This window comes from Pipistrellus hanaki (assembly GCF_964339955.1).
Source record: "Pipistrellus hanaki genome assembly, chromosome: 16".
NCBI lineage: Eukaryota > Metazoa > Chordata > Mammalia > Chiroptera > Vespertilionidae > Pipistrellus > Pipistrellus hanaki.
Genome location: NC_140518.1, coordinates 20649866 through 20673369, shown reverse-complemented (window position 1 = coordinate 20673369; position 23504 = coordinate 20649866). Strand labels below are relative to the sequence as shown.

The window sequence follows — 23504 nt, the reverse complement described above, 5'->3', positions numbered from 1 at the left end:
CATGACTATATGTATAATTTAATTGAATGCTTTTCTGCATCTGCTGAAACAATAGGATGAATATGTTAATTGGTTTTATAATGTAAAATTATTACTATTACTTGGGTAAATCCAACTTGGTTATAAGATTTTACTTTTCCTAATACATTGGCATTTAGTTTAATATTTTTAAAGGATATTTGCATTTGCATTTATGTTTTGAGAATGGCCTATAATTTTATAATTTCCCTTTCCTGACTTACCTTTATTTAGTTTTAAAATCAAGATCATACTATTCCTAGGTAATTAGTTGGTAGAATTGGGGGTGATTTTTTGAGCTCCTCCAGGAGCTTAGAGATGTGTATAAGTTTTAAGTTTATGCCAATTAAAAGAAAATATATTTTATTCAATTAAAAATAATTACAGGTTTATTTATACATTTTCCAGTTTTGCTAAAAAATAGTATAAAAATCATATCAATTTTTAATGAATGTTTTGGTATCTTTTTGGCTGTAAATATTCTGAGAACATGAAAATAATGGGCATTATGTAAGAATACTTCTCAAAATTTTGTTTTACATTTTATATTCCATATCAGGTACTCAAAAGTGTGACAGCTTTGCAGAGAAAAGGCCCCTTCTTGGTGTTTGTAAGAGCAATGGATCTTCTGGGTAAGGAAATTTTAAAAATTCTTTAAACCATTATTAAAAATTTATATTATGATTTCAGAGGGAAAACTTTTGATGATTCATCTCCCCAATGATTTTAAGATGACTACTGTGTTTTCAGTTAGTGCATCTCCTCAACTCGAACTCCTCACTGCAAGGAGAATACTAATTTTGTTAGTAAGGGAGATGATTAAAATGGGTATTAGCCTTGGTAAGCAGGGGTCCCTGTCACATGCTTTCAGCTCATGTGTGCACTTTAGATCATGGATTCAGTGAAAAAGGGAAGAATGTGTTAATGGTATAACATGATTAGATTTTAGTGTCTTAATTGTGCTTTTTTGGGGAAGTGGTTTGACTACATGTGTTATAATTTTAAATTTGGGGGTTGAACTAGGCACAAATTTACAGTATAGTTAGCAATATGTCAGGTATGGGGTAAAGATACAAAAGTATGAAAACTCAATTCTTTGTCCCAAAGCCTTAAGGATATAGCTGGGGAAAAAAAAGTATAACACACAGAAAATAATAATAAAATAACTAGAGGCCTGGTGTATGAAAATTCGTGTGTGTGTGTGTGTTTGTGGCTCAGCCCAGCGTGTGCCCTCTCACAGTCCAGGACCCCTTGGGGGTTGTCCACCTGCCAGCTTAGGACCGCTCCCTGTGGTATCAGACATCCCCCTCTGGCAGCTTGGGGAGTGCACCTTACTGCAGTTGGACATCCTTAGTGCTGCTGAGGAGGTGGGAGAGGCTCCCGCCACGGCTGCCTCACTGGCCAGCCATGAGCCAGCTTTTGGCTGAGTGGTACTACCACTGTGGAAGTGCACTGACCACCAGGGGGCAGCTCCTGTGTTGAACGTCTGCCCCCTGGCGGTCAGTGCTGATCATAGCGATTGGTTGTTCCCTGTTGTTGCATTAGGGTCAATTTGCATATTATCCTTTTATTATATAGGATTATGTATAAAAGGAATTCAGCGAAAGTAGAGATCATTGTGTGTGTGTGGATTAAGGGGTGAAGGCCTCATGAAGAAGGTGTGCATGTGTTGGATCTAAAAGAATGGGAGGTTTGGCAGTACATAGAAGAGTAAAGACTTCCATAGTAGTTATAAAGCTATAAAGTAGAACAGAAACTGGTGTAAATACATTTAAGAATGATGGAAGTTTATGATTTAGGACTAAGATTATCTGTGAAACAGGCAGAAGCAACCATTTCAGTGCTCTGGAACTCAACCAATGGCTTACAACAATCTGAAAAGTGTTTATGTTTGAGAAGTGTTTAAACTTTAAGTGGTAACAATGGGAATCTGTAGCATTCATTCCTGGAGCTGCTCCCCTCACACTCCACCCGTCCTCCTCCTAATTTGGTTGATTTTAAGAGTAGGGAAGATCATGAGGATGGGCACTTTCCCTGCTGTGGTTGGAAGATGCACATTCCACTTGGAGCAGCAGGTTTTGCCAGCCCGGGGAACATTGTCTGGGGGGGTATCTGAGTTGTGAGAGCAGTGGCTTCAGGTATGTGCAGAGGACCCATGAAGGAGTCTGGGGGAATGAAAACCTTGGGAGACTTGAAAATGTTATGAATGTTGAATGTGCTCCCCTGTCCACACACAGATTCTTCTGGGAAGGATGACAGCCTATGTTGACTTAGAGTATTCGAGCAAAATCTCAGCTAACCACCAAGCTACATGGACAGACGGGCAACCCGTCAGGAAACCAGATTTTAAAATAAAAAACAAGACTTAAAGAGAAGTAAAACTTCACATTATGTAGGAAGACAGATGCCAGAAATGTTATACCGTATTATAGAAAATGTTTTCAACATAAAATTATGACACATGTCAAGAAACAGGAAAATGTGATAGATTGAAGAAAAAAGGAAATAGAAGCTGATTGTCTCCACGGTTAAATTCTACAGCAAAGGGTTTTTAAAGCAGCTGTTAAAGGAAAGTGTGATAATGACGATTCAACAAATAGGGGGTCTCAATAGGGAGTTAGAAATTATAGAAAAATCAAATGGAAATTCTGGTGTTGAAGAGATACAAAAAATGAAATACTAAACTTTCTAGAGGAACTCCATACCATATTTAAGTCGGCAGAATAACCAGGGTACTGATGTGTTGATGAGGGAGCTGGAAGAGAAAGTGAATCTCAGAGGAGGAGGAGCTACTATGGTGATGGGAAACTCAGTTGTTTTCACTTTCATGATGTTTATTTAGCTCTCTGTAATTCAGGTGCAGGAAGGCCTGTGGAAGCCCCTCAAAAAGTTGTTTGTGGAAGACACTCAGCTACCTGCTGAGTTTGGATTGTAGTTTTTGAAAGATGTTCTATTTCTTATCAGTGCTGCTAGCTGTAAGATTAAGGAGATTATTATTTTTTATTTCTGTAGGGTTCATTTATTACCATATCACTTTATCAAAAAACAAGAGGCCCGGTGCATGAATTTGTGCATGGGTGGGGTCCCTCAGCCTGATTGGTGATCAGTGCCAATCAGGGCCCTCTCCCAGTCCTGATTGGGGCCGATGGGGTCAGCAGGCTGGGGAGAGACCTGGGGAGGGCTCCAGGGTGTGTCTGGAAGGTCTCGCCCAGTCCCGGTCAGCCAGACCACAGCAGCAAGCTAACCTACCTGTTGGAGCGTCTGCCCCTCGTGGTCATAGTGATTGGGTGGTCATAGTGACTGGTCTAGTGGTTGACCGAATGTTTGACAGATCGGTTGGACACTTAGCATATTAGGCTTTTATATATATAGACCAGAGGCCTCATGCACAAAAGTCGTGCAAGGGGCTCAGCCCATCGCAGCCCTGGCTGCCTCGTGTCACCATGGCTCTTCCCACTGGTCGTTCCAGAAAGTCATTTTGGAAGGTCGTTCTGCTGGTCTAATGAGCATATTAGCTCTTTATTATATAGGATTATATAGGATAAGCTAATATAGTAAGTGTAAGGTGATAAGATAATTTACTGAATGTTGAATTTGATGGTATATGGATTAAATTAGGGTTCTCCAGAGAACCAATGAAATGTGAGAGATAGGGTTGTGTGTATGTGTGTGTGTGTGTGTGTGTGTGTGTGTGTATGTGAGTAAGAGATTCTAAAAAATTGGCTCACATAACTGTCAAGGCTGGTAAGCCCAAAATCTGGAGACCAGGAGAAGAATAGCAATCTTAATCTGGAGGCAGAATTCCCTGTTCCTCCAAGAAGGTGTTAACAAAAATTATTATTAAAGCTTTCAACTGATTGGATATGCCCCTCTCACATGATAGAGTACAATCTGCTTAACTCAAGTTATGTTGACTTACATGTTAATCTTATCTAAAAAAGTTTTACAGAAAAATCTAGAATAATATTTGACTAAATCTGGTTATTGTGGCCTAGCTAAGTTGCCAAATAAAATTAATCTGCACAGGAGCAATAAATCTAGTCCTGATTATTAAATAGCATTTACCTAGTTGAAAAAAATGTATTGTAGATATTCATTTTATTCCTCCCATCAAAAAAAAAAATTTTTTTTTTTTAATTGATTTCAGCAAAGAAGGAAGAGGGAGAGGGAGAGAGAGATAGAAACATCAATGATGAGACAGAATCATTGATGGGCTGTCTCCTGCACATCCCCTACTGAGGATTGAGCCTGCAACCCAGGCATATGCCCTTGACTGGAATCCAACCTGGGCCTCTTTAGTCCTCAGGTCGATGGTCTATCCACTGAACCAAGCCAGCTAAGGCCCTCCCATTTTTGCTCCTTAATTTATGTCATAGAAGGGGAATCATTCTGTCAAAAGACTTCTGTATGTTTGTATTACCTGGTGGACTGTTTTAAATAATGATAATTGATAAATAACATGACAAAGAAACTTTTAAATTAAGTTCATAAGTCACTTCAGGCATTCTAAGTTCTAGGGTAAGGTATCTTGTTATTATTGTATATGTATAAGCTCTTTATATTATTTCTCTTCTGGTTTATACCTTTCTCTCTAATGCCAAAGGCTGCTGGAAAATACTCGTTTTGTTTTCAGTTATTTATTTGCTGAACTGATTATGTCGCATCTTTGTCAGAATGTTTACAGTCATAGGAAGGACATTTTCATTGAGGACTGTGATCTGTTTCTTGTAAGTGTCATATTGCAACTGTGAATAGAATTTTCTCTCTAATCTGAGCAAGCAATCTGTGAGTATGTATATATTTTAAGTGTTATTTTAAGTTTTAGCTGTAGGTTGGCAGATGGTGATGTCAAATACACAGGACACTTTTCAGTAACTTTAAAGTTGACTGTAATAGTAGAGAGATCTCGTTGTAGGGGAATTCTTTTAGAATCTATTTCCCAATTCCTGGGATAAAAAAAAAAAAAAGTTGTAACTCAGTTTTTCTTTTATGAGGCATGTACTTGTTGACTCTGCTAATATAACACCAGGGACTGGAAGGCAAATGTTCAATGCCTGCTATGTACTAGGTCTGTTAAATATTTTCCATTATGTAACCTCATTTAATTCCGAAACAAGCCTGTGAAGGAGATTGAATTATTCTCATTTTATACACGAGGAAACTGATACTAAGGGAGGTTCAGGCCCAGTTAGTTGAGGACCCAGGCCTTTGCTTCACTTGCCAGTCTCCAGATTTTGAGAAAAGTTTTAAATCTGAGGAAACATATATACTACACCAGGTTGTAAACATCTTCAAAGCTGGTAAAACTTCCTTCCCCTTTAGGAGAGGTACAGAACATGTCATTTGCCATCTGTTTCCCTGGCAAATGCTTAATTGACTACCTAGTTCTTTAGACATTGTCAGTTGCTTATATTTACAATAATTACTGCTTCTTAAATTATTCTTGGGGAAATACAAAAATTTTTTTAAATATAATTTTCATTTTTATAAATTTATAGTACCTTTTAAAAATATATATATTTTATTGATTTTACACAGAGAGGAATTGAGAGGGACAGAGAGTTAGAAACATCGATGAGAGAGAATCATCAATCAGCTGCCTCTTGCACTTCCCCCACTGGGGATGTGCCCGCAACTAAGGTACATGCCCTTGACAGGAATCGAACCCGGGACCTTTCAGTCCGCAGATCGAGCTCTATCCACTGAGCCAAACCGGTCCCGGCTATAGTACCTTTTCAAGGAAGTGGGAGTTGCTATGAAAATAATCCAAGTTCATCATATTTTATCTTTTAGCTATGAACATATTATGATTTAGCCTACAATTGAAAATACTAGCTCTAATTGCATTCATGATAGTGATTTGTTCTTTCTTTCTTTTGTGTGTATATATGTGTTTTTGTCTATTTGTGTATGAGTGTAAGAGGCAATACCATAATCATTCCAGATAAGCTATATAAGGTATTGGAGGGAGATAATGTTTATTGTGCTACTGATCCAGGGATTAAGTCAGTGCCTGTGTAACAATTTGAAGGAGGGAGAGGAAGTATGGACAGTATACTAAAGGATATACACTCTCTAAGGAAACTAAAGCTCTTTGTATATTGTATACTAGACAGTTCCAGTAATGTAGCTGTTTGTGGTTAGGATCTTGTTGGGTATTATGAATAGTTGCGAAAGAGTAATATTATTAAACAGTTGACTGCAGAGCTAGGAGAATGGTTATTCCAACATAAAATATACTATCATCATGTTACACACAATGTGGATCAGAGATGTGATGTTTTCATATATAAACATAGAATATTAGAAGTAGAAAGAACCATGAAGATCATGTACTTTAACTACAGAGATTTCCATTATGTATCCATTTGGTGGTGGGAAGTTCTTGTAAGAGTGAGAACATTACTTTATTTCAATTGGTTAGGAATTTCTTACCCTTTATTTAAATATGCACTCTGTGGCTATATTTCCAAGGTTGGATTTAAATCCAAAAAGTTAAATATTTATTGAGTTACAATTGACTTAAAATAAACTGTTTATTTGAAGTGTAGAATTTTTTGTTTGATGTAAGTATATACCTGTAAAAACATCACTACAAGCAAGATAATGAATATATCACCCCCCAAAGATGTCTGTTTATAATTCAACCCCTTCCCACTGCTCCTTTTCCTTAGATAACCACTGATCTACTTTCCATAATTTTTTTTCCATTTAAAATTTTTTTTATTGATTGAGGTATTACATGTGTACATATCTTCCCATTCCCCCCCCACACTGCCCCCCACTCCCATACATGCCTTCAACCCTCAGTGTCTTACGTCCATTGGTTATGCTTATATGCATGCATACAAGTCCTTTGGTTAATCTCTTATCTCCCCTACCCCACCCCAACCTTCCCACTGTAATTTGACAGTCTGTTTGATGCTTTACTGCCTCTGTATCTATCTTTTTGTTCATCAGTTTATAAAGTTCTTTATTATCCATAAATGAGTGAGATAATATGGTATTCTTCTTTCATTGACTGGCTTATTTCACTTAGCATAATGCTCTCCAGTTCCATCCAAGCTGCTGCAAATAGTAAGAATTCCTTTATTATAGCAGCATAGTATTCCATTGTGTAGATGTACCATAGTTTTCTGATCCAGTCATCTGCTGATGGGCACCTAGCCTGTTTCCAAATCTTAGCTAATGTAAATTGTGCTGCTATGAACATAGGGGTGCATATATCCTTTCTGATTCGTGTTAGTGTTTTTTCCTTGTCAATATCAGGGAAGTTTTCTGTCATTCTTTTTTCAAACAGGTTTCTATTCCTTGCTTCTTTTCCTTTCCCTCTGGTACCCCTATTATGCAAATATTGTTTCAATTTGTGTTGTCCCAAAGCTCCCTTAGGCTCTCCTCTTGCTTTTTAAGCCTTCTTAAACACAGTTGCTGCTGTGTTTTTGTGGTTTTTTTTCCCTACCTTGTTTTCTAATTTGCTGATGCGGTCCTCAGCCTCTTCTAGTCTACTGTTTAAGCCTTCCATTGTGTTCTTTATTGCAGCTATATCGTTTTCATCTCTTCTTAATTCCTTTCATGTTGGTGACATTCTCATTCAGCTCCTTATAATTCTCATTATTTGTCATCCAGCTGTTTAAATATCCTTATAACCATTACTCTAAATTCTTTCTCTGATAAGCTGCTAGCCTCAATTTTATTTAACCCCCTTTTTGGTGATTCCTCTTTTTCTTTCCTTTGGGGATTGCTTTTTAAAAAAATCTTCCCATGTTTTCCTGTAATGTTTTAATTGTAGATCCAATTGCTTTGCTACCTAGGTTCATTTGGGGATGGTGCTAATGGTTTAATCCAGTGATTCCCAAAGTGGTCTATATCGACCCCCAGGGGTCTATGACAACCTGCAAGGGGTCTACGTCAGCGAAAAAAAAATTTGGGGGTCCATGAAATGAAAATGGGGGTCCACGATAGTGGATCTCAACATACACTGATAGTACCTATTTACTTACATCATATTATCTTATAATATAAAAACATATAAATTATTTATAAAAGTACCTATGAAGTAAAAAATTTATTATATATGTTTATAAAATTGTGTAAGTTGTAGGATAAAAACCTGCACATAATGATATACCAGTATCATCTTGTTACAAGCATACGCGCAGTAAACATTCTTGCCAATTTTTGTCTCAAAGCTTCGCGAACTTGCACCGACTTGTTCAATTCGTCACTCTATAAATATGAATGTGAGAAAAATACGTTCATTTGTTTCCTGAATCTTGAATAGGAAAGTGCTGAGAAAATATTTAAAAAAATATAAACTGGTAGTTTATCATACAAATTATAGTGAATCAAGTGTTATTTTGTTTGAGAATGCCGGAGAAAAGTAGGTACATTATTTTTTATTAAATTTTAACACTAAACTTCACTACAGTTAGAAATTTACAAAAAAATCAATATCAGGTAAGTAGGGGGTCTACCCAAAACCGAAAAACATGGCAAGGGGTCTACGGCACAAACAAGTTTGGGAACCTCTGGTTTAATCTCTCAGTTCTCCTGGGCTTGGTAATCTAGTGTAGCTCACTACTTCAGCTATTTGGGTTCTCTTGATGTAGGCCTACGAGCTTGAGAGGCACAACTGCGGTGTCTAGAAGTCAGCCGCCGTGGAGGGGAGTGTCCCAATTTTTGCTGCCTTGCACTCTTAATTGAAATCACGTGTATCCAGCAGGGACTCACAGCGGTACCCAGGAACTGTCTTTTGGGGCGATGGGGCTCAGGGGGCCTGCTCTCTGGAAAGGCGTGACTGTGGTGTCCAGAGTTCTGTAGTTGTGTGGTGGGCAGTCTTAGCTTTTGTTGCTGCACCTGTGGTGGATAGACGCTTGCTCCCAGTGGCTGCTCACAGGGGCACTTCCGGTATGTTTGCCAGCGAGGCACACTGAAGCACTCTGTAGCCATGTAATTGAGGTGCTTGTGGGCAGGTATCCAGGAAGGGTGAATTCAGAATTTCTACTGCTGGAGGTAGGGGGAGAGTGTGCCCCTGTTTGTCCAAGATCATGCCCAGGTAGAGCTCACAGTGGCTCCCACAAGCGCCCTGTGTTTGGATGGGCTCAGGGTTCCTGCCTGTTGGAAATGTGCGAGTGTGGAGGTGCCTTTGCCTGCTGCGCAGAGCTCTGACATGCTCTGAGAGGCTCTGGCACTGAAGTTGCACAGTTGGGGTGTTTGTGAGCAGTTATTCAGGAAGAGGGAGTTCAGAATTTCCATTGCAGAGCCCCGCGCTCTTGTCTGTACAAAATCACACCCGTGGGGGCTCCCAGTGGCTCCCAGGCGCTGCCTACGTAATGGTGTGCCCTGGATGTCTGTGCACTCTGCAAACATGCAAATTTTTTGTCACGAGTTCTGTTGCTGGGGAGAGGGAGTTTGTACTTACTGCTGCCGAGCTGTGCACCTTTGGAGGTGGAGGTCCGAGGGTCTGTGGCAGCAGGATTTTGGCTGGGGTGGCTGCTGGGTCCTGGGGCAGTTATAAGGCCTGTCTAGTTGGTGGTGCTGATGAGTTCCTAAAAAAGGTCGTTCTCCTCTTCAAGATGGCATGGGCTCCGTGCAGGAGTCTTGCAGTCTGGGGGGTACCTGCAGCGGTGGTAGTCTCTCCTTGTCCAAGAGAGCCTGGTCTGCCATCCCCTGCTGCTACTACAGGGATTTAACTGTCTCTTACTCACACACACACCACACACATCACACACATCACACACTCTCCTTTCATACCCTCATTCACTTCTTCTCCCTCACCTCCGTCCTGCTAGCTGCCATTTTTAATACCTACTTTCCATCATTTTAGATTATTTTGTATAATATTTTCTAGAATTTTATATAAATGTTAACATGTAATATACACTTTCCCTTGTGTTATGCATTATATTTATTTTGAGGTTTATCCTTGTTGCATTTATCAATAGTTCATTTATTTTTATTACTGAGCAATATGGTATATGGGCATACCACAATTTGATTATCCATGCACTTGGTGGATATGCTTGTTTCTAGGTTTTTGCTTTTACAAAGAATGCCGCTGTGAACATAATGTTGAAGTCTTTGTAGATACATGCTTTCTTTTCTATGGGATAAACACCAAGAATAGATTGGCTGAACCACATGTTGATGTATGTTTTTCATAGTGGTTGTCTCATTTCACATTCCTGCCAACATTGTATATGTATTTTAAGAGCAAGAGATTCAAGAATGCCAAGAAACTTGAAAAATTGGTGAGGAGAAATGGTGCATATATAAGTGAAACAAAGGAAAAGCAAGCTAAGTAAATAATGATCTTATAAAGAGGATTAAAAATAAACATAAAATAAAACAAAGTATAATTTCTTTAAAGTTAGTTTACTCTGTTGAATTTGTTGTATATTCTAGGAAATTGCATTATGTCTTGTGAGATAGTCATGATACTTGAGACCAGAAGATATTACTTTTTCCATACAAAGATTACTCTTTTATGGCTGTGTCATGTTGTCTTCATCTTTTTTTGTCATAATGTCAAGAAAAAAATAATTCTCATCAAACATGTCTGATTCTGAGGTTGAATGGCTACCTGAAAGTAAATTAATTTTACTAGAGACCTGTAATCTATATTTACTTTCAAATTAATTTATATTTTATAAACTTATTTTTAATATTCATTTAACATTTCTTTCACTCTGTGAAAATATGGATTGGGATAGAATTCATTGTAGTTTTTGCCATTAAAAGTTAATGGAAATGATTTTCCACCTAATACCTTTTTATTTAGTGGCAGAATTTTCAGGAACAAATTAAAGTTACTAAGTGAGGCATGCATGTTTGAGAAATTGTATTGTACTATTGTGTTAAGTTTTTTATTTTGTGGGTTTGGTGGGATATTTTCATTAAGATAAAACTCTGGTTTCCCAGTAGTTTTGTGTGAATGATTTTACTCCATTTTTGTCCATAATAAGCTCAATATGATTTCTCTGGGAGGCATTAGCAATAAGTTTTATAGAGATTAGGTGCTGTGGTTGGAGAGGTTTGGATACTTTACCTCAGTGTTTCCCAACCTTCTCTCATGATGAGAATCACCTGGTGGAGTTGTTAAAACACAGATTCCTGAATCCCAACTAAGAAGTGCTAAACTAGAATTTTTGGGAACATATAGGTAAAATTGTATACTTAACTAGTGCTCTAAGACAGATGTTATATACAGAGCACTAAGTTAGGTATGCAATTTTACCTATATGTTCTCAAAAATTCTAGTTTAGCACTTCTTAGTTGGGATTCAGGAATCTGTGTTTTAACAACTCCACCAGGTGATTCTCATCATGAGAGAAGTTTGGGAAACACTGCTTTACCTGCTTTCCTAGCAGGGGTGTGCCTTTTCGGCAGATACAGGGTTTCTTTAATAAATGATACCTTGGGGCAGTAGCTTTAGTTCTTCCTCAGGTTTTCTGATAAGACCCATCAGCGCTTTCTTCTATCTTGTCTTTACCACTAAACTCCTGAGGATACATCCCAGGCCTGATGTTATTCTCGTGACAGACTTCTCTGGTCCTTTACGTGCTCCCTGTCACCCCCTGACTTTTGAGCAATTAGTAGCTGATGATTTGATCCAAATATTTCAGATTAAAAAAAAAATATCTCCCTACTCCCTTGCTTCTGAAAGTAAATCCTAGGCGATTTCTCTATGCTCTGCCAGGGCTAAGACTGTTGTACTTACTCCCTTCTTGTTTTTCAAGTAATCCCTGCTCAGTTCTGGGCCAGCTCAGGAGAAGACTGCCAGTTTTGAATATTTAAGCCTCTCCTCCCCAAATAAATAAAGTTGTTGGTTTTTCTCTCTCTAGTTATAGCTACAGTTTGATTCAGGGATGATTTCATTTGCTTTCCTTGTTGATATGTATTGTTTTTCAAAGATATTTGGAGATTCAGAGTTAGGTAGCCATGTATAAATATACTAACATGTTGGTAAAAGCATTTAGGTCATTTTTTTTTTTTTGTTTGTTGAGAGAGAGAGAGAGAGAGAGAGAGAGAGAGAGAGAGAGAGAGATATTGACATTGAAGTGAGAGAGACATATTGATTGGTTGCCTCCTGTACAAGCCCTGACCAGGCTGGGGAAATAGCCTGCAACCGAGGTATGTGTCCTTGACCAGAATCGAACCCATAACCCTGAGCAATTAGTTAGGAAATTTTACAGGTGTTTCTAGAAATTTGAATAAGGAAAACTTGCCAGAGGATAGTAGTCTATAGTGTTTGAACCTTAAACTCAAACCTTGACACTAAGATATTCTGGATTACACTGGGCTTTCAGTGGCAGCTTTTAAAATGTTTTTAATTTTATTGATTTTTTACACAGAAGAAGGGGGAGGGAGAGAGAGTCAGAAACATCAATTAAAAAAAAAGCAATCAGTTGCCTCCTGCACACACACGCACACGCACACGCACACGCACACATCCACTGGGGATGTAACCGCAACCAAGGTACATGCCCTTGACTGAAATCAAACCTGGGACTCTTGAGTCCTCAGGCTAATCCTCTATCCACTGAGCCAAGGCAGTTAGGGCAGTGGCAGCTTTTGTAGTATTTAAATCTAATAGAAGCTAATAGTGATAAATCTAATAGAGATATTTATAGCTAATGGATCTGATTTTCATTTTGGGTTCTACAATGCTCTCAGGTTCAGTTTCCTTATTCATAAAGTGGTGCTCATAACTAACTACTGTGAAATATGGCAGTGCTTTAGAGTATTTAGGCAAGTGTCGGGCCCTTCTTAGGTGCACCTCCTATTATTTAGGTCAGAAAGATATGAAGCGCAGCCAGGGAGCACTATCTACCACATATTTATTTTCATATACATGTGAAGAACAAATGTATATCTATGTGACTATTGGAGAAATATGGCTGTGCCCACCTTATCCAGTACTTGTGCTAAAGTTTGTCAGCTTTCTCGTCCTAGTCCAGAAATGGACCTGGTAGCATCTCTAATGAATAAGGAGCCCTTTACTTTCATTGGAAAATGATAATTAGTTTATGTTCCCTCCCAAAGAACCTCATGTTATATTTATATATTTATATTTTCATTGAGGTATAATTGAAACATGACAAACTTCACATAAAGTGTACAGTGTGATACATTTTGACATTTGTATATGCCCACGAAACCATCCCTCCAATCAGGATAATGAGCATGTCCCTCACACACAATGGTTTTCTCATGCCCTTTCTAATGCATCCCTTCTGCCCTTCCTGGCACTCACTAGAGGCAGCACATTTTTGTGTAATAAGTGTCTCTGACTATCACCGACGTCTTTATTTTTGGGAGATACTTTGCTGTCATGCTGTTTAAGGTGACTTTAATACGCCGTTAAAATCATAAAGGTGGGATTCTTGAATTCAACGTTGTTTTTTCTTATGCTCTGCATCTTAAACTAAAGGCCTTTCAAAAGTGAAGCTTTCCATCTCCAACCAGTACGTACAACTACTAACAGGCTTGCAGTTTCTCTGTGTAATCATTTCAAAACAACAGTTTTTTCAGCCACCAAAAGGATGCAGTCTTGACATATAAATAGAAAACAGATTGGGTTTTTGGCTGATATTGCTATACTGGTTTAAATGTTGGTTCAGTTAGCTTCAGGCTTAGATTACAAGATTTGCAAATTAAAGGAAAACCAAATGGGAAAGAACATCTGCATAGATTCCGACTTGGTGGAATTGCGTACAGGCAGACTTCCTCTGTTTCTGGTGGGACAGAGCATGTGCGCAGTGAAAAAGCCTTGAAAAGAGATCAGTTGTGTTGCGATAACCCTAATAAGCACAAAATTGATGATGAAAATGAAATATTTCATTATGGTGATCCATGAGATTTTCCAAATCTAGTGTTATTTCATAGTGTTTTTTTTTTTTTTTTTGAGGGGGGGGGGGCAATATTTTGTTGATGCAGCTATATGGTATTTAGACAGAATAAATTCTTGCTAAACCTCACTCTTGTGACTTGATGATTTTCTTGAATCAAAGAATTGGGAGTTGAGAAAAGTTATTTGCTTTAACTAAGACTTAAATATATTTTAATCACTGACTATGTCAATATAATTGATCACCTAGGCTTCCATCCCCAAGGAATGCTTAATTTTAATGTTTCTTTTTTCTTTTATTCTAAGAAGGGTTTTATATTCTTTCAAGAAAATATTTATGGGCACTGACTATATTTCAGCTAGTTATAGTATCTCTTCCTAGTACCATTCCAATGATTGAACATCTTTAAATAGCATTTCTTTATGATTGAGAATTGTAATCCTACTATAATGGTACATAACATGATATTGTTACACAAGTCTAGTTGGCAAACTTGCCTGAAAGATGGCAGAAATCCTTGAAGCCATCAGATTTGAGGGGGAAAAGGACAAATGGGAAGTGCTGGGTAGTTACTTTGTGGGAAAAGTCATGCTAAGTGAAGTGGTGGAGGAAATTGTTGTTTTTGTTTTTAATGCTGAAAGATTTTGGGTTCTGTATTTGTGCAGAAGTACAGAGGGCCACAATTTCCTTGTTTATTTTTATGTGTAAGTCTGTTAGTCATATCTTAGGTTAAAGAGAGTTGGAAAAGATAAACTTCTCTTGGGCTTACAGTTTGCTAAAAATCCTGAAAAAAATTATGAATGATTTAAATATTACTTTATGTTTATAAACAGATTTTTATATTTAAAAAAAAAAAAAAAAGCTTTCTGCCGAAACCGGTTTGGCTCAGTGGATAGAGCGTTGGCCTGCGGACTGAAGAGTCCCAGGTTCCATTCTGGTCAAGGGCATGTACTTGGGTTGCGGGCAGATCCCCAGTAGGAGGTGTGCAGGAGGCAGCTGATCGATGTCTCCTCTCATTGATGTTTCTAATTCTCTATCCCTCTCCCTTCCTCTCTGTAAAAATCATTAAAAAATATATAATTAAAAAAAAAAAAAGCTTTCTGGTCTCAAAAAGGTAGAGTCACAACCATAGTATCCTAGAGGCAAGATTTTATTTTTGTTGTGTTGTTTAGTTTGTGTTCTGAATGTGTATTTTAGTATTAACTGATTTTATCCTTTGTTAGAACCACTTGTTAGAACAAGTGGTTTTTCTTAGCATTCAAATAATTTTATTAACATCTTGTTTTTAAGCACAACATCCAGAGAAGATTAAAACAGTTATTGTGAAATAAGTGGCATATTAATCAGAGCCTCCTGGTGTGAGTGAATGTGCTTGTGGCGAAGAATGAAGATAGGGGCACAAACAAGAGACAGTATAATACTTTGAGTGTACCTTTGGAGATTAAAAAACACACACACATGTTAAGTGCTTTAAATGGTATATATAGGTTTTATCACTTTCTTAAAATAGTATAACACTTCATAGTTTGCTCTCTGGAAACAATAAAATAGAATACATTTGTATGTTGTAAAGCTACATTTTCTATTTTATTTTGTTTTCATAATAGTCCTTTTCATTTCCTTGAAACATTTCCTAGAACACAATCTGAATGCATTTGTTGGTCAGTTTTGTCCCTGCACCTTTCTCCAACAAGGAAATAAAAAGCAGCTTATGATGACCAGAGAGCTTGATGGAAACAGCTGCAGCATACACTTGTGTGTGTGTGTGTGTGTGTGTGTGTGTCGCTTCTCAAATGGAGCAGCAACAGAGGGAAAATGATAATGCACGCCTCCACTCTTAACGACCAAACGGCTGCGATTGGGGCCGGTTCGAATTATTAAACACTGTAAACGCCACAACGTTAATTACAAGAGGAACAGACTCTACAAAGATAAATGTGTTTTCAATATGATTCGTAGGGAGGGTACAGTAGAAACCAGTGAAGAGAGAGGAAATTTATTTCTGGCAGGACTCTAGACATGGAACTGTGGCTGAACTTTTTACCCTAATTACCTCCTGCTAATGCCTGCAGCGGTCTGGAATCAAAGTGGTGCTTCGGGCCCTGGAAATTCTCTGATGTGGCAAACGTTTGTTGTGTGAGGAGGGTTTCTTAAGAAAAAGCAGAATATTCTGACAGGATTTTTAAAAAATTTCTCAGTTACCACCCACCTCACTTGTTGCCTACAAAAATAGAGTAATTGTTTGCATCTGTGTGTGCTTTTTTACCCCCCCCTCCCCCTCCAAAAGAAATAACTGTTATAAATCAATGTGACATAGATCCAGTGAACTGAGGCTTGCCTGAGGTAGGCTTTTTTTTTTTTTTTTTTTTTTTTTTTTTAAGTTTCTTCTTTATTTTAAAATGTAGTTTCCAAATGTAAAGAAATTATTTTTAAGTGAGAAAAAGCATTCTGTCCATTTTAAAGGAGAATGTGGATCTTAAAGTACGTTTTTTTAAAAAAATGAACTTGAACCACCTTGTAGAGTCACACTATTAAATTGCTTAATCCTGGAAGTTGAAATGGGAATTTCCAGTTTCCATTTTTAGCTGTCCATTCGACTGGGACTAGAATCTTAGAGACATTTCTCTGAAACATTACATCATTCCATTTGTGTGTCTTAACATTTCTGGCTTGTACACATTTTTGAAATAGAATAACTTCTGTGATAACCACCTGCTTTTCATCCTTTGCTGTTAGAGTCAATGATTCTATACTGTATATAGCATAAACACAGTGACTGCATTTTATATATTCTAAGACAACCCAGGTTTCAATTAGCCTGCCCTTATTTCCTATGAAGGTCTGTGCTAACTTGTAACTTCAGCTCCAGCCCTTTACTGATCTTAAGTCCTTTTTAGAGAATTCTTGAAAAACAGCAATCACATTCTTTTGAAATGCAAATAAAATCATGGTTTCACTTGGGTAGAAATTTATTTTGGCAGTCTTTTATTTAGGTATTTCATAGAAATAGCTTTAGTTTATAAAGGTAGTATTATAGTTTATAAAGGTAGTATTTTTTTAATTCCTCATAATGAAATCTAAAATTATAAGGTTGTGTCAGAAATTCGCATCTTGGGGTGGTTAGCCGTGGTTACAAATTGCTCTAATACAACCTTAGTATTTTGCATTTTGTGTAGTTATACTTTGGCATTGCATTGACAACCATTCATGTATTAGTTTTATTTGTGAATTGTGAGGGAGGGTTATTTCTTTAAATTGCCACATTTCAAAATTATGTTTATAAAAACATTTTGATCAGTGGAAAGCAGTTATACATTTTCACTTCTAGTATATTGTTTCAAAATGGTTTTCCACATTGGATGTAATATATGGATTTCACAACTTTTGCTCCCCACCCCTTACCTTTATAAGAGCAGCCAAATAAGAAAAACATTTTTCTTCTTACTACTGTGTGAAAAGTATTCTTTTACGGCAATAATACTGTTAAAACTGAAAAACTACTTATGTCTTAACCAAATCTATATATCTTTAGGCACTTGGTGCTGTTGAAATTTTAGTTTATACTTCATTTGAAATCTCATCTGCTTTATTTCTACACCCGATACCACGATTTAGCTAAATTGATGTGTAAATATAAATGGATATTATTTGTACAACAAATATGTGTTTATAAAAGTATATAGATTTTTTATTTTTAGCTCCTTTTTAAATCTCCAAAACCCACAGGCCTAGAATTGTGTCTTGATGAGGGGGCTAATTTGGCCTCGGATAACTTAATAGCTCAGCTTCTGGGGGATAAAGGCGTTGCAGAAATAACATGACATGGCTTTATCTTGGATTTGTAAAAACATTTAACCAATATGAATATAAATATTCCTCCCAACTTACAAACAAACTTTATATGGTGTATAAATAATTATTTTTTGGTACTTTAATAAGTCAAATTACAGGAATTGATTTGGAAACATAAATTTAGGTGTTTTATTAAAAAAAAAAAAGCTTAGATTTTCCATTCTCATTTTAATTATTGAGAAGGAAATTACTAGAAGTTATAGGTTTTTACATATATTCTTTCTAAATTCTCTTTAGGTACATTCTGATATTCCTTGATTTTGAGAAGTAGATTTCATATAAGCTGTTAACTTTAGCATTTCTTCACTTCTCAATGTGTCTCAAGTGCTATAATGAACTGTAGGCTTCTTTGACATGTTTAATAAGTTGGTTTGTATTGATTTCATATGTATACTTAATCTTTTTGCACATTTATAAAGTTTTAGGGTAGCATTGGAGTATTAAAAACACACATGCTTTTACACAGCATAGGTATTTGACCTCTGTACTTGCTTAACAAAAGTTAATATAATTATCATCTTTTGGTGAGTTGGGCCAAACTTTAGTGTTGTCATTTAAAAAAATATATATTTTATTGATTTTGTACAGAGAGGAAGGGAGAGAGATAGTTAGAAACATCGATGAGAGAGAGAGTCATTGATCAGCTGCCTCTTGCACAACCCCCACTGGGGATATGCCCGCAACCAAGGTATATGCCGTTGACCGAAATCGAACCCGGGTCCCTTCAGTCCCCAAGCCGATGCTCTATCCATTGAGCCAAACCGGTTTTCGGCTAGTGTTGTCATTTAAAGTATCCCAGGTTAGAGATCCAAGATGGCTGCGCCCAGGTGAACACCTAGCCGCAGCCGCACACAACAATTTCAATAAAATACAACTAAAATATAAAACGGACATTGCCCAGAACTACAGGAAGGTTGACTGACTGGAAATTCTACAGCGAGAAGTAAGGAGAAAACCAGAAGGAGGCGCGGAGGAGCTGGAAAAGCCCAAGGTACAGAGACACGCGGCGCGCTCGGAGAGGACGGAGCCAGAGAGGAGGGAGGCCGAGTGCCTGGCGGGCGTTCCCTAGCGGAAAGGAGATAAAACTCCGACTGTGCTGGGCCCCCGACTGCTCTGAACCCAGTTCTGGGCCAGACCCTGGGGACCCAGGCTCAGCCATAGGGAGCTGGGCTGTAAGATGGAACCCCGGGGTAGCGGAGAAAGGAGGTCCTGGAGGCGCGCACACTGCCCCCAGAGAAGGGACAGTCGGCTGTGCCTTGGGATTGCCCTGACGGGAAGGAGACTGGGGCTCCAGACTGCTGTGAACGCCACCTCCAACTCCACTTCCAACTGAACTGAACCCCAATACCGGGCTCATTGTGGGAGAGCATAGACTGTTTGGCAGCAGGCGAAAATCGAGGGCACCTTTCTCTCAGAGGCGCCCGCAGCGAGCACTGAAGGACCCTTATAGGGCGGGGCTGACGGAAGCCAAAGCTGCAGGCTCCACCCTGAAACCCCGTCCCATCTGTAACTGTGAAATGCGACAACAAAATAGATCACAAACGAAAGAAATGGAGGACAAAAAGCGTCTGGATATAGAGTTCAAATCTACACTTATAAGGTTTTTCAAGAATTTCCTAGAAAAGATGGATAAGGCCTATGAGGATATGAAAAGAGATCAACTAGAATTAATAAGGAGTCAACAAGAAATGATAAGGGATCAACAAGAAATAAAGAATACATTGTCTGAAATAAAAAATATTTTACAGAGTCCTAAAACCAGAAGGGAAGATCGCAAGAATCAAGTCAAAGATTTGGAACATAAAGAGCCAGAAGACACTTCTCCACAGAAGCTAGAAGGCAAGAGAATCCAGAAAATTGAAGATAATGTAAGAAACCTCTGGGACAACTTCAAAAGAACCAACATCAGAATTATGGGGGTCCCAGAAGATGAGAGAGAGCAAGATATCGAAAACATACTGAAAGAAATAGTGACAGAAAACTTCCCCCACCTGGTGAAAGAATTAGACTTACAAGTCCAGGAAGCGCACAGAACTCCAAACAAAAGGAATCCAAAGAGGACCACACCGAGACACATCATTATTAAAATTCCAAGAGCAAAAGACAAAGAGAGAATATTAAAAGAAGCAAGAGCAAAGAAGGTAGTAACTTATAAAGGAGCACCTATACGATTGTCAGCTGACTTCTCAACAGAAACCATGCAGGCCAGAAGGGAATGGCAAGAAATATTCAAGGTGATGAATAGCAAGAACCTACAGCCAAAAATAATCTACCCAGCAAAGCTATCACTCAGAATCGAAGGCCAGATAAAGAGCTTCACTAATAAAAAAAAGCTAAAGGAGTTCATCACCACCAAACCAGAATTATATGAATTGCTGAAGCGGGTTCTTTCAGAAGAGAAAGTAAACAAAGATAAAAATTATGAACAACAAATACGTAATTATCAACAAGTGAATCTAAAAACCAAGGAAATTAAAAAAATCTGATGAACAATATTAACTGTTGAATATAATAGAATCAGAGGTACGGAAGGGGAGTGAACTGACGATTCTTGGGGAAAAGGGGAGAGGGGGGCGTGGGAAGAGACTGAACATAAACTGCACCTATGGATGAGGACAATGGGGAGAGGGGAAAGGGCAGAGGGTGGGGTGGGAACCTGGTGGAGGAGAGCAATGGTGGGGGGAAAAAAAGGAACATTTGTAATAATATGAAAAATAAAAACTTATTAAAAAAATAAATAAAATAAAGTATCCCAGGTTAAATGTCCGGCCTGATCCTTCTGGTGACCCTTGGCCTGTCCGCGCCAGTTAACGGCTTGCTCTATTACTCGTTGTGGTGACCGCTGCTTCCGTGGGCATCATGTCTAGCCATTGGGTACTGTGATCACTGCCTTTGACATCTTGGTGGGCCATGGGGTACCGTGAAAACCTCCACGGGTTGACCCATTGGGTGCTCTGATGGCCACACTGGGGGTGACCTCGTGGTTGGCCCTTCGGACGCGGATGGACATCCCCGTGGCTGACCCTCAAGTGGTGACAGTGATGCTCTTTCAATTGCATCTTCTTTGGCCTGTTGGACGCTGTGGTCACGTCATTTTGGTGAGCTTCTGCCACAGTCAGTGCCACGTTGGTCACCATCCCACAGAACACCTGTCAGGGTCCATTGGGTGCTCTGATGGCCACACATCCATGTATCAGTGTGCACCCTGACGGCCACCACAGCCCCTGTGTGGGCCGTGCCACTGTCTTTGGGGTGGAGTTGAGTGAGGGATGGAGATAGGAACATCTCCCTCGTTTGCTCCGGAGCCCCTCTGGTTCAGGAGAAAGCAGGAAGGCCGCCGCGGGGCGGGGGGTTTCTACTGAAGTCTGGGCCCTGCCTGGGACGTGGGACACTGGCTGTGAACATTAAAGGCACCGTTAAAGAAAAAAGAAAGAAAGAAAAAAAAAAGAAAAGAAAAGAAAATCTGGGATGTAACAAAATGATAGAGGGATGGATGTTTAAAGCACTAAATGCTTTCAGTTGAGAAGAAGAAAGATCTAAAGCTTTTCACCTATGAATCAAAAAAAGGTGTGAAAGTTTACCTAAAAGAAGTGAGGTAGAAAATAGTAAGTGGAAATCAGTGAAAGAAAACAGAGAAAAATCAGTTAAGCCAAAAGTCCTTTGAAAACACTAATAGAAGTGATAACCCTTTAGTGAGATGGATCAAGAAAAATAGAACACACAAGTTACCAATATCAAGAGTAAATGAAGGGGCATTTCTACAGATCTAATGGTCATTAAGAGAAATATTATGAACAACTTTTTCTTTGAAAACTTACATGATACAGGCAAATGAAAAACCTAACTCAGCAAGATATTACTGGTAGGTGAAAAACAATCAGTAGAATAGTGTTGCTATTGGATCAATTGATAATTATAAACAAATATTTCAGAATAATTTTATATAATTTATTACATATGAAGGAAGAAAATAAAACAAATAGAAGAACTCTGGGAAGAAAGGGTGAATATAATAGGAGAGACAAAACCTATGGGAAGAAATAGATGGCGGAAAAATCCACAAATGCATCACTGAAGAGAGAATAAGGCCGAAACAGGTTTTGCTCAGCGGATAGAGTGTCGGCCTACGGAATGGAAGGTCCCAGGTTCGATTCCAAGGTACAAGGGCATGTACCTTGGTTGCGGGCACATCACCAGTAGGGGGTATGCAAGAGGCAAATGATCGATGTTTCTCTCTCATCGAAGTTTCTGGCTCTCTATCCTTCTCTCTTCCTCTCTGTAAAAAAAATCAATAAAGTATATATTAAAGAGAGAGAGAGAGAGAGAGAGAGAGAGAGAGAGAGAGAGAGAGAGAGAGGAAAAGAGAGAGAGAGAGAAAGAATAGGTAGGAAACTGGGAAATGAGAGCTTGAGAAAATGGGAAGAAAACTAGAACATATATATTGCTCCCAAATAAGAGAGGCAAAGTAATGCAATGGCGGTAATGTAAAAAATTAGAATGATGTCTTATTGTTGAGTTCCTAGTTTTTAAGGAACTAGGCTCACCTTGAATTCCTCCACAATAACTGAAGCAAATACTATAAGACCACTGAGAAGGACAGTGTAAAACAGCCCCATTACATTAGGAAAAAACCCCACTACCCTATAGATCATTGAAATCTTGTTTACCATATATGAAATGTTTTAAGCTTAGCTGATCAACCCAGCCATAGAAAATAAAGAAAAAGTGACTGTGGATATATTCCAGTGATTCTGGCAGTGGGGTTGGATTTGGGACATAGTTGGCTGATCTGTGCTATATAATAAACATTTAAAAAAATTTTCCTATTAAAAATTTAAGTGCTGTACTAAAGCAACCACTAATGTAACAAACTAGAGGCCCAGTGCATGAATTCGTGCACCAGTGGGGTCCTTGGGCCTGGCCTTCGGGACTGGCCTGAAACCAGCTCTCCAACATCCCCTGAGGGGTCTTGAATTGTGAGAGGGCGCAGGCCAGGCCTAGGGACTCCACCAATGCACAATTGGGGCCAGGAAGGGATGCGGGAGGTTGGCCAGCTGGAGGGGGACTGCAGAATGACTCCAGGGGTATCCGGTCCATCTCTCTCAGTCCTGATCAGCGGGACTCCAGAAGCAATCTATCTAATCTACCAGTCGGATAGTCTATCCCCTGGTGGTCAGTGCACATCATTGCAAGCTGTTGAGCGGTCTTTGCATATCATTAGCATATTACGCTTTGATTACTTCGACAGATGACTGGAAGACTGGACACTTAGCATATTAGGCTTTTATTATATAGGATGGTATATATATATTTATAATAACACGCTGCATGAAATTTGTGCACTTGGGGGGGGGTAATCCCTCAGCCCGGCCTGTACTCTCTTGCAGTCCAGGAGCCTGTAGGGGATGTCTAACTGCTGGCTTAGGCCTGTTCCTCATAGTCAGGCATCTTTAGCACTCCCACGGAGGTGAGAGGCTCTGGCCATCGCTGCTGCACTCTCCAGCCGTGAACTCCCCCTGTGGGAGTGTACCGATCACCAGGCAGCAGCTCCTGCATTGAGTGTCTGCCCCCTGGTGGTCAGTGTGCGACCAGTTATTCTGCTGTTTGGTCAGTTTGCCTATTAGCCTGTTATTATATAGGATGGATATATGAAGTCAACTGCAGACTTTCCCCCTGTAACATATTTTTCATAATTTGAATTTTTCATTGCCTTTGCTTTTCACTGTGATATATTAAACATATTTCCTTGTATTATAACGTTCTATTCTATACGGTTTTAAAAAA

At 38.8% G+C, this 23504-nt stretch overlaps 1 protein-coding gene and 1 long non-coding RNA gene across 20 annotated transcripts in view; both read left to right on the top strand.

The window, feature by feature from the left end:
* BCAS3 (BCAS3 microtubule associated cell migration factor) overlaps positions 1–23504 on the top strand; it is a 463099-nt gene that overhangs the window by 65789 nt on the left and 373806 nt on the right. For all 19 annotated transcript variants that reach the window (XM_084861666.1, XM_084861664.1, XM_084861665.1 and 16 more), the window contains exon 7: positions 578–650. In XM_084861666.1, coding sequence (XP_084717792.1) covers positions 578–650 — 73 coding nt within the window. The remainder of the gene's footprint in view (positions 1–577; positions 651–23504) is intronic.
* On the top strand, positions 17424–21262 carry LOC311610404. The gene is made up of 2 exons (XR_014792958.1): positions 17424–18519; positions 20477–21262. It is a non-coding gene; the product is annotated as an uncharacterized lncRNA (long non-coding RNA).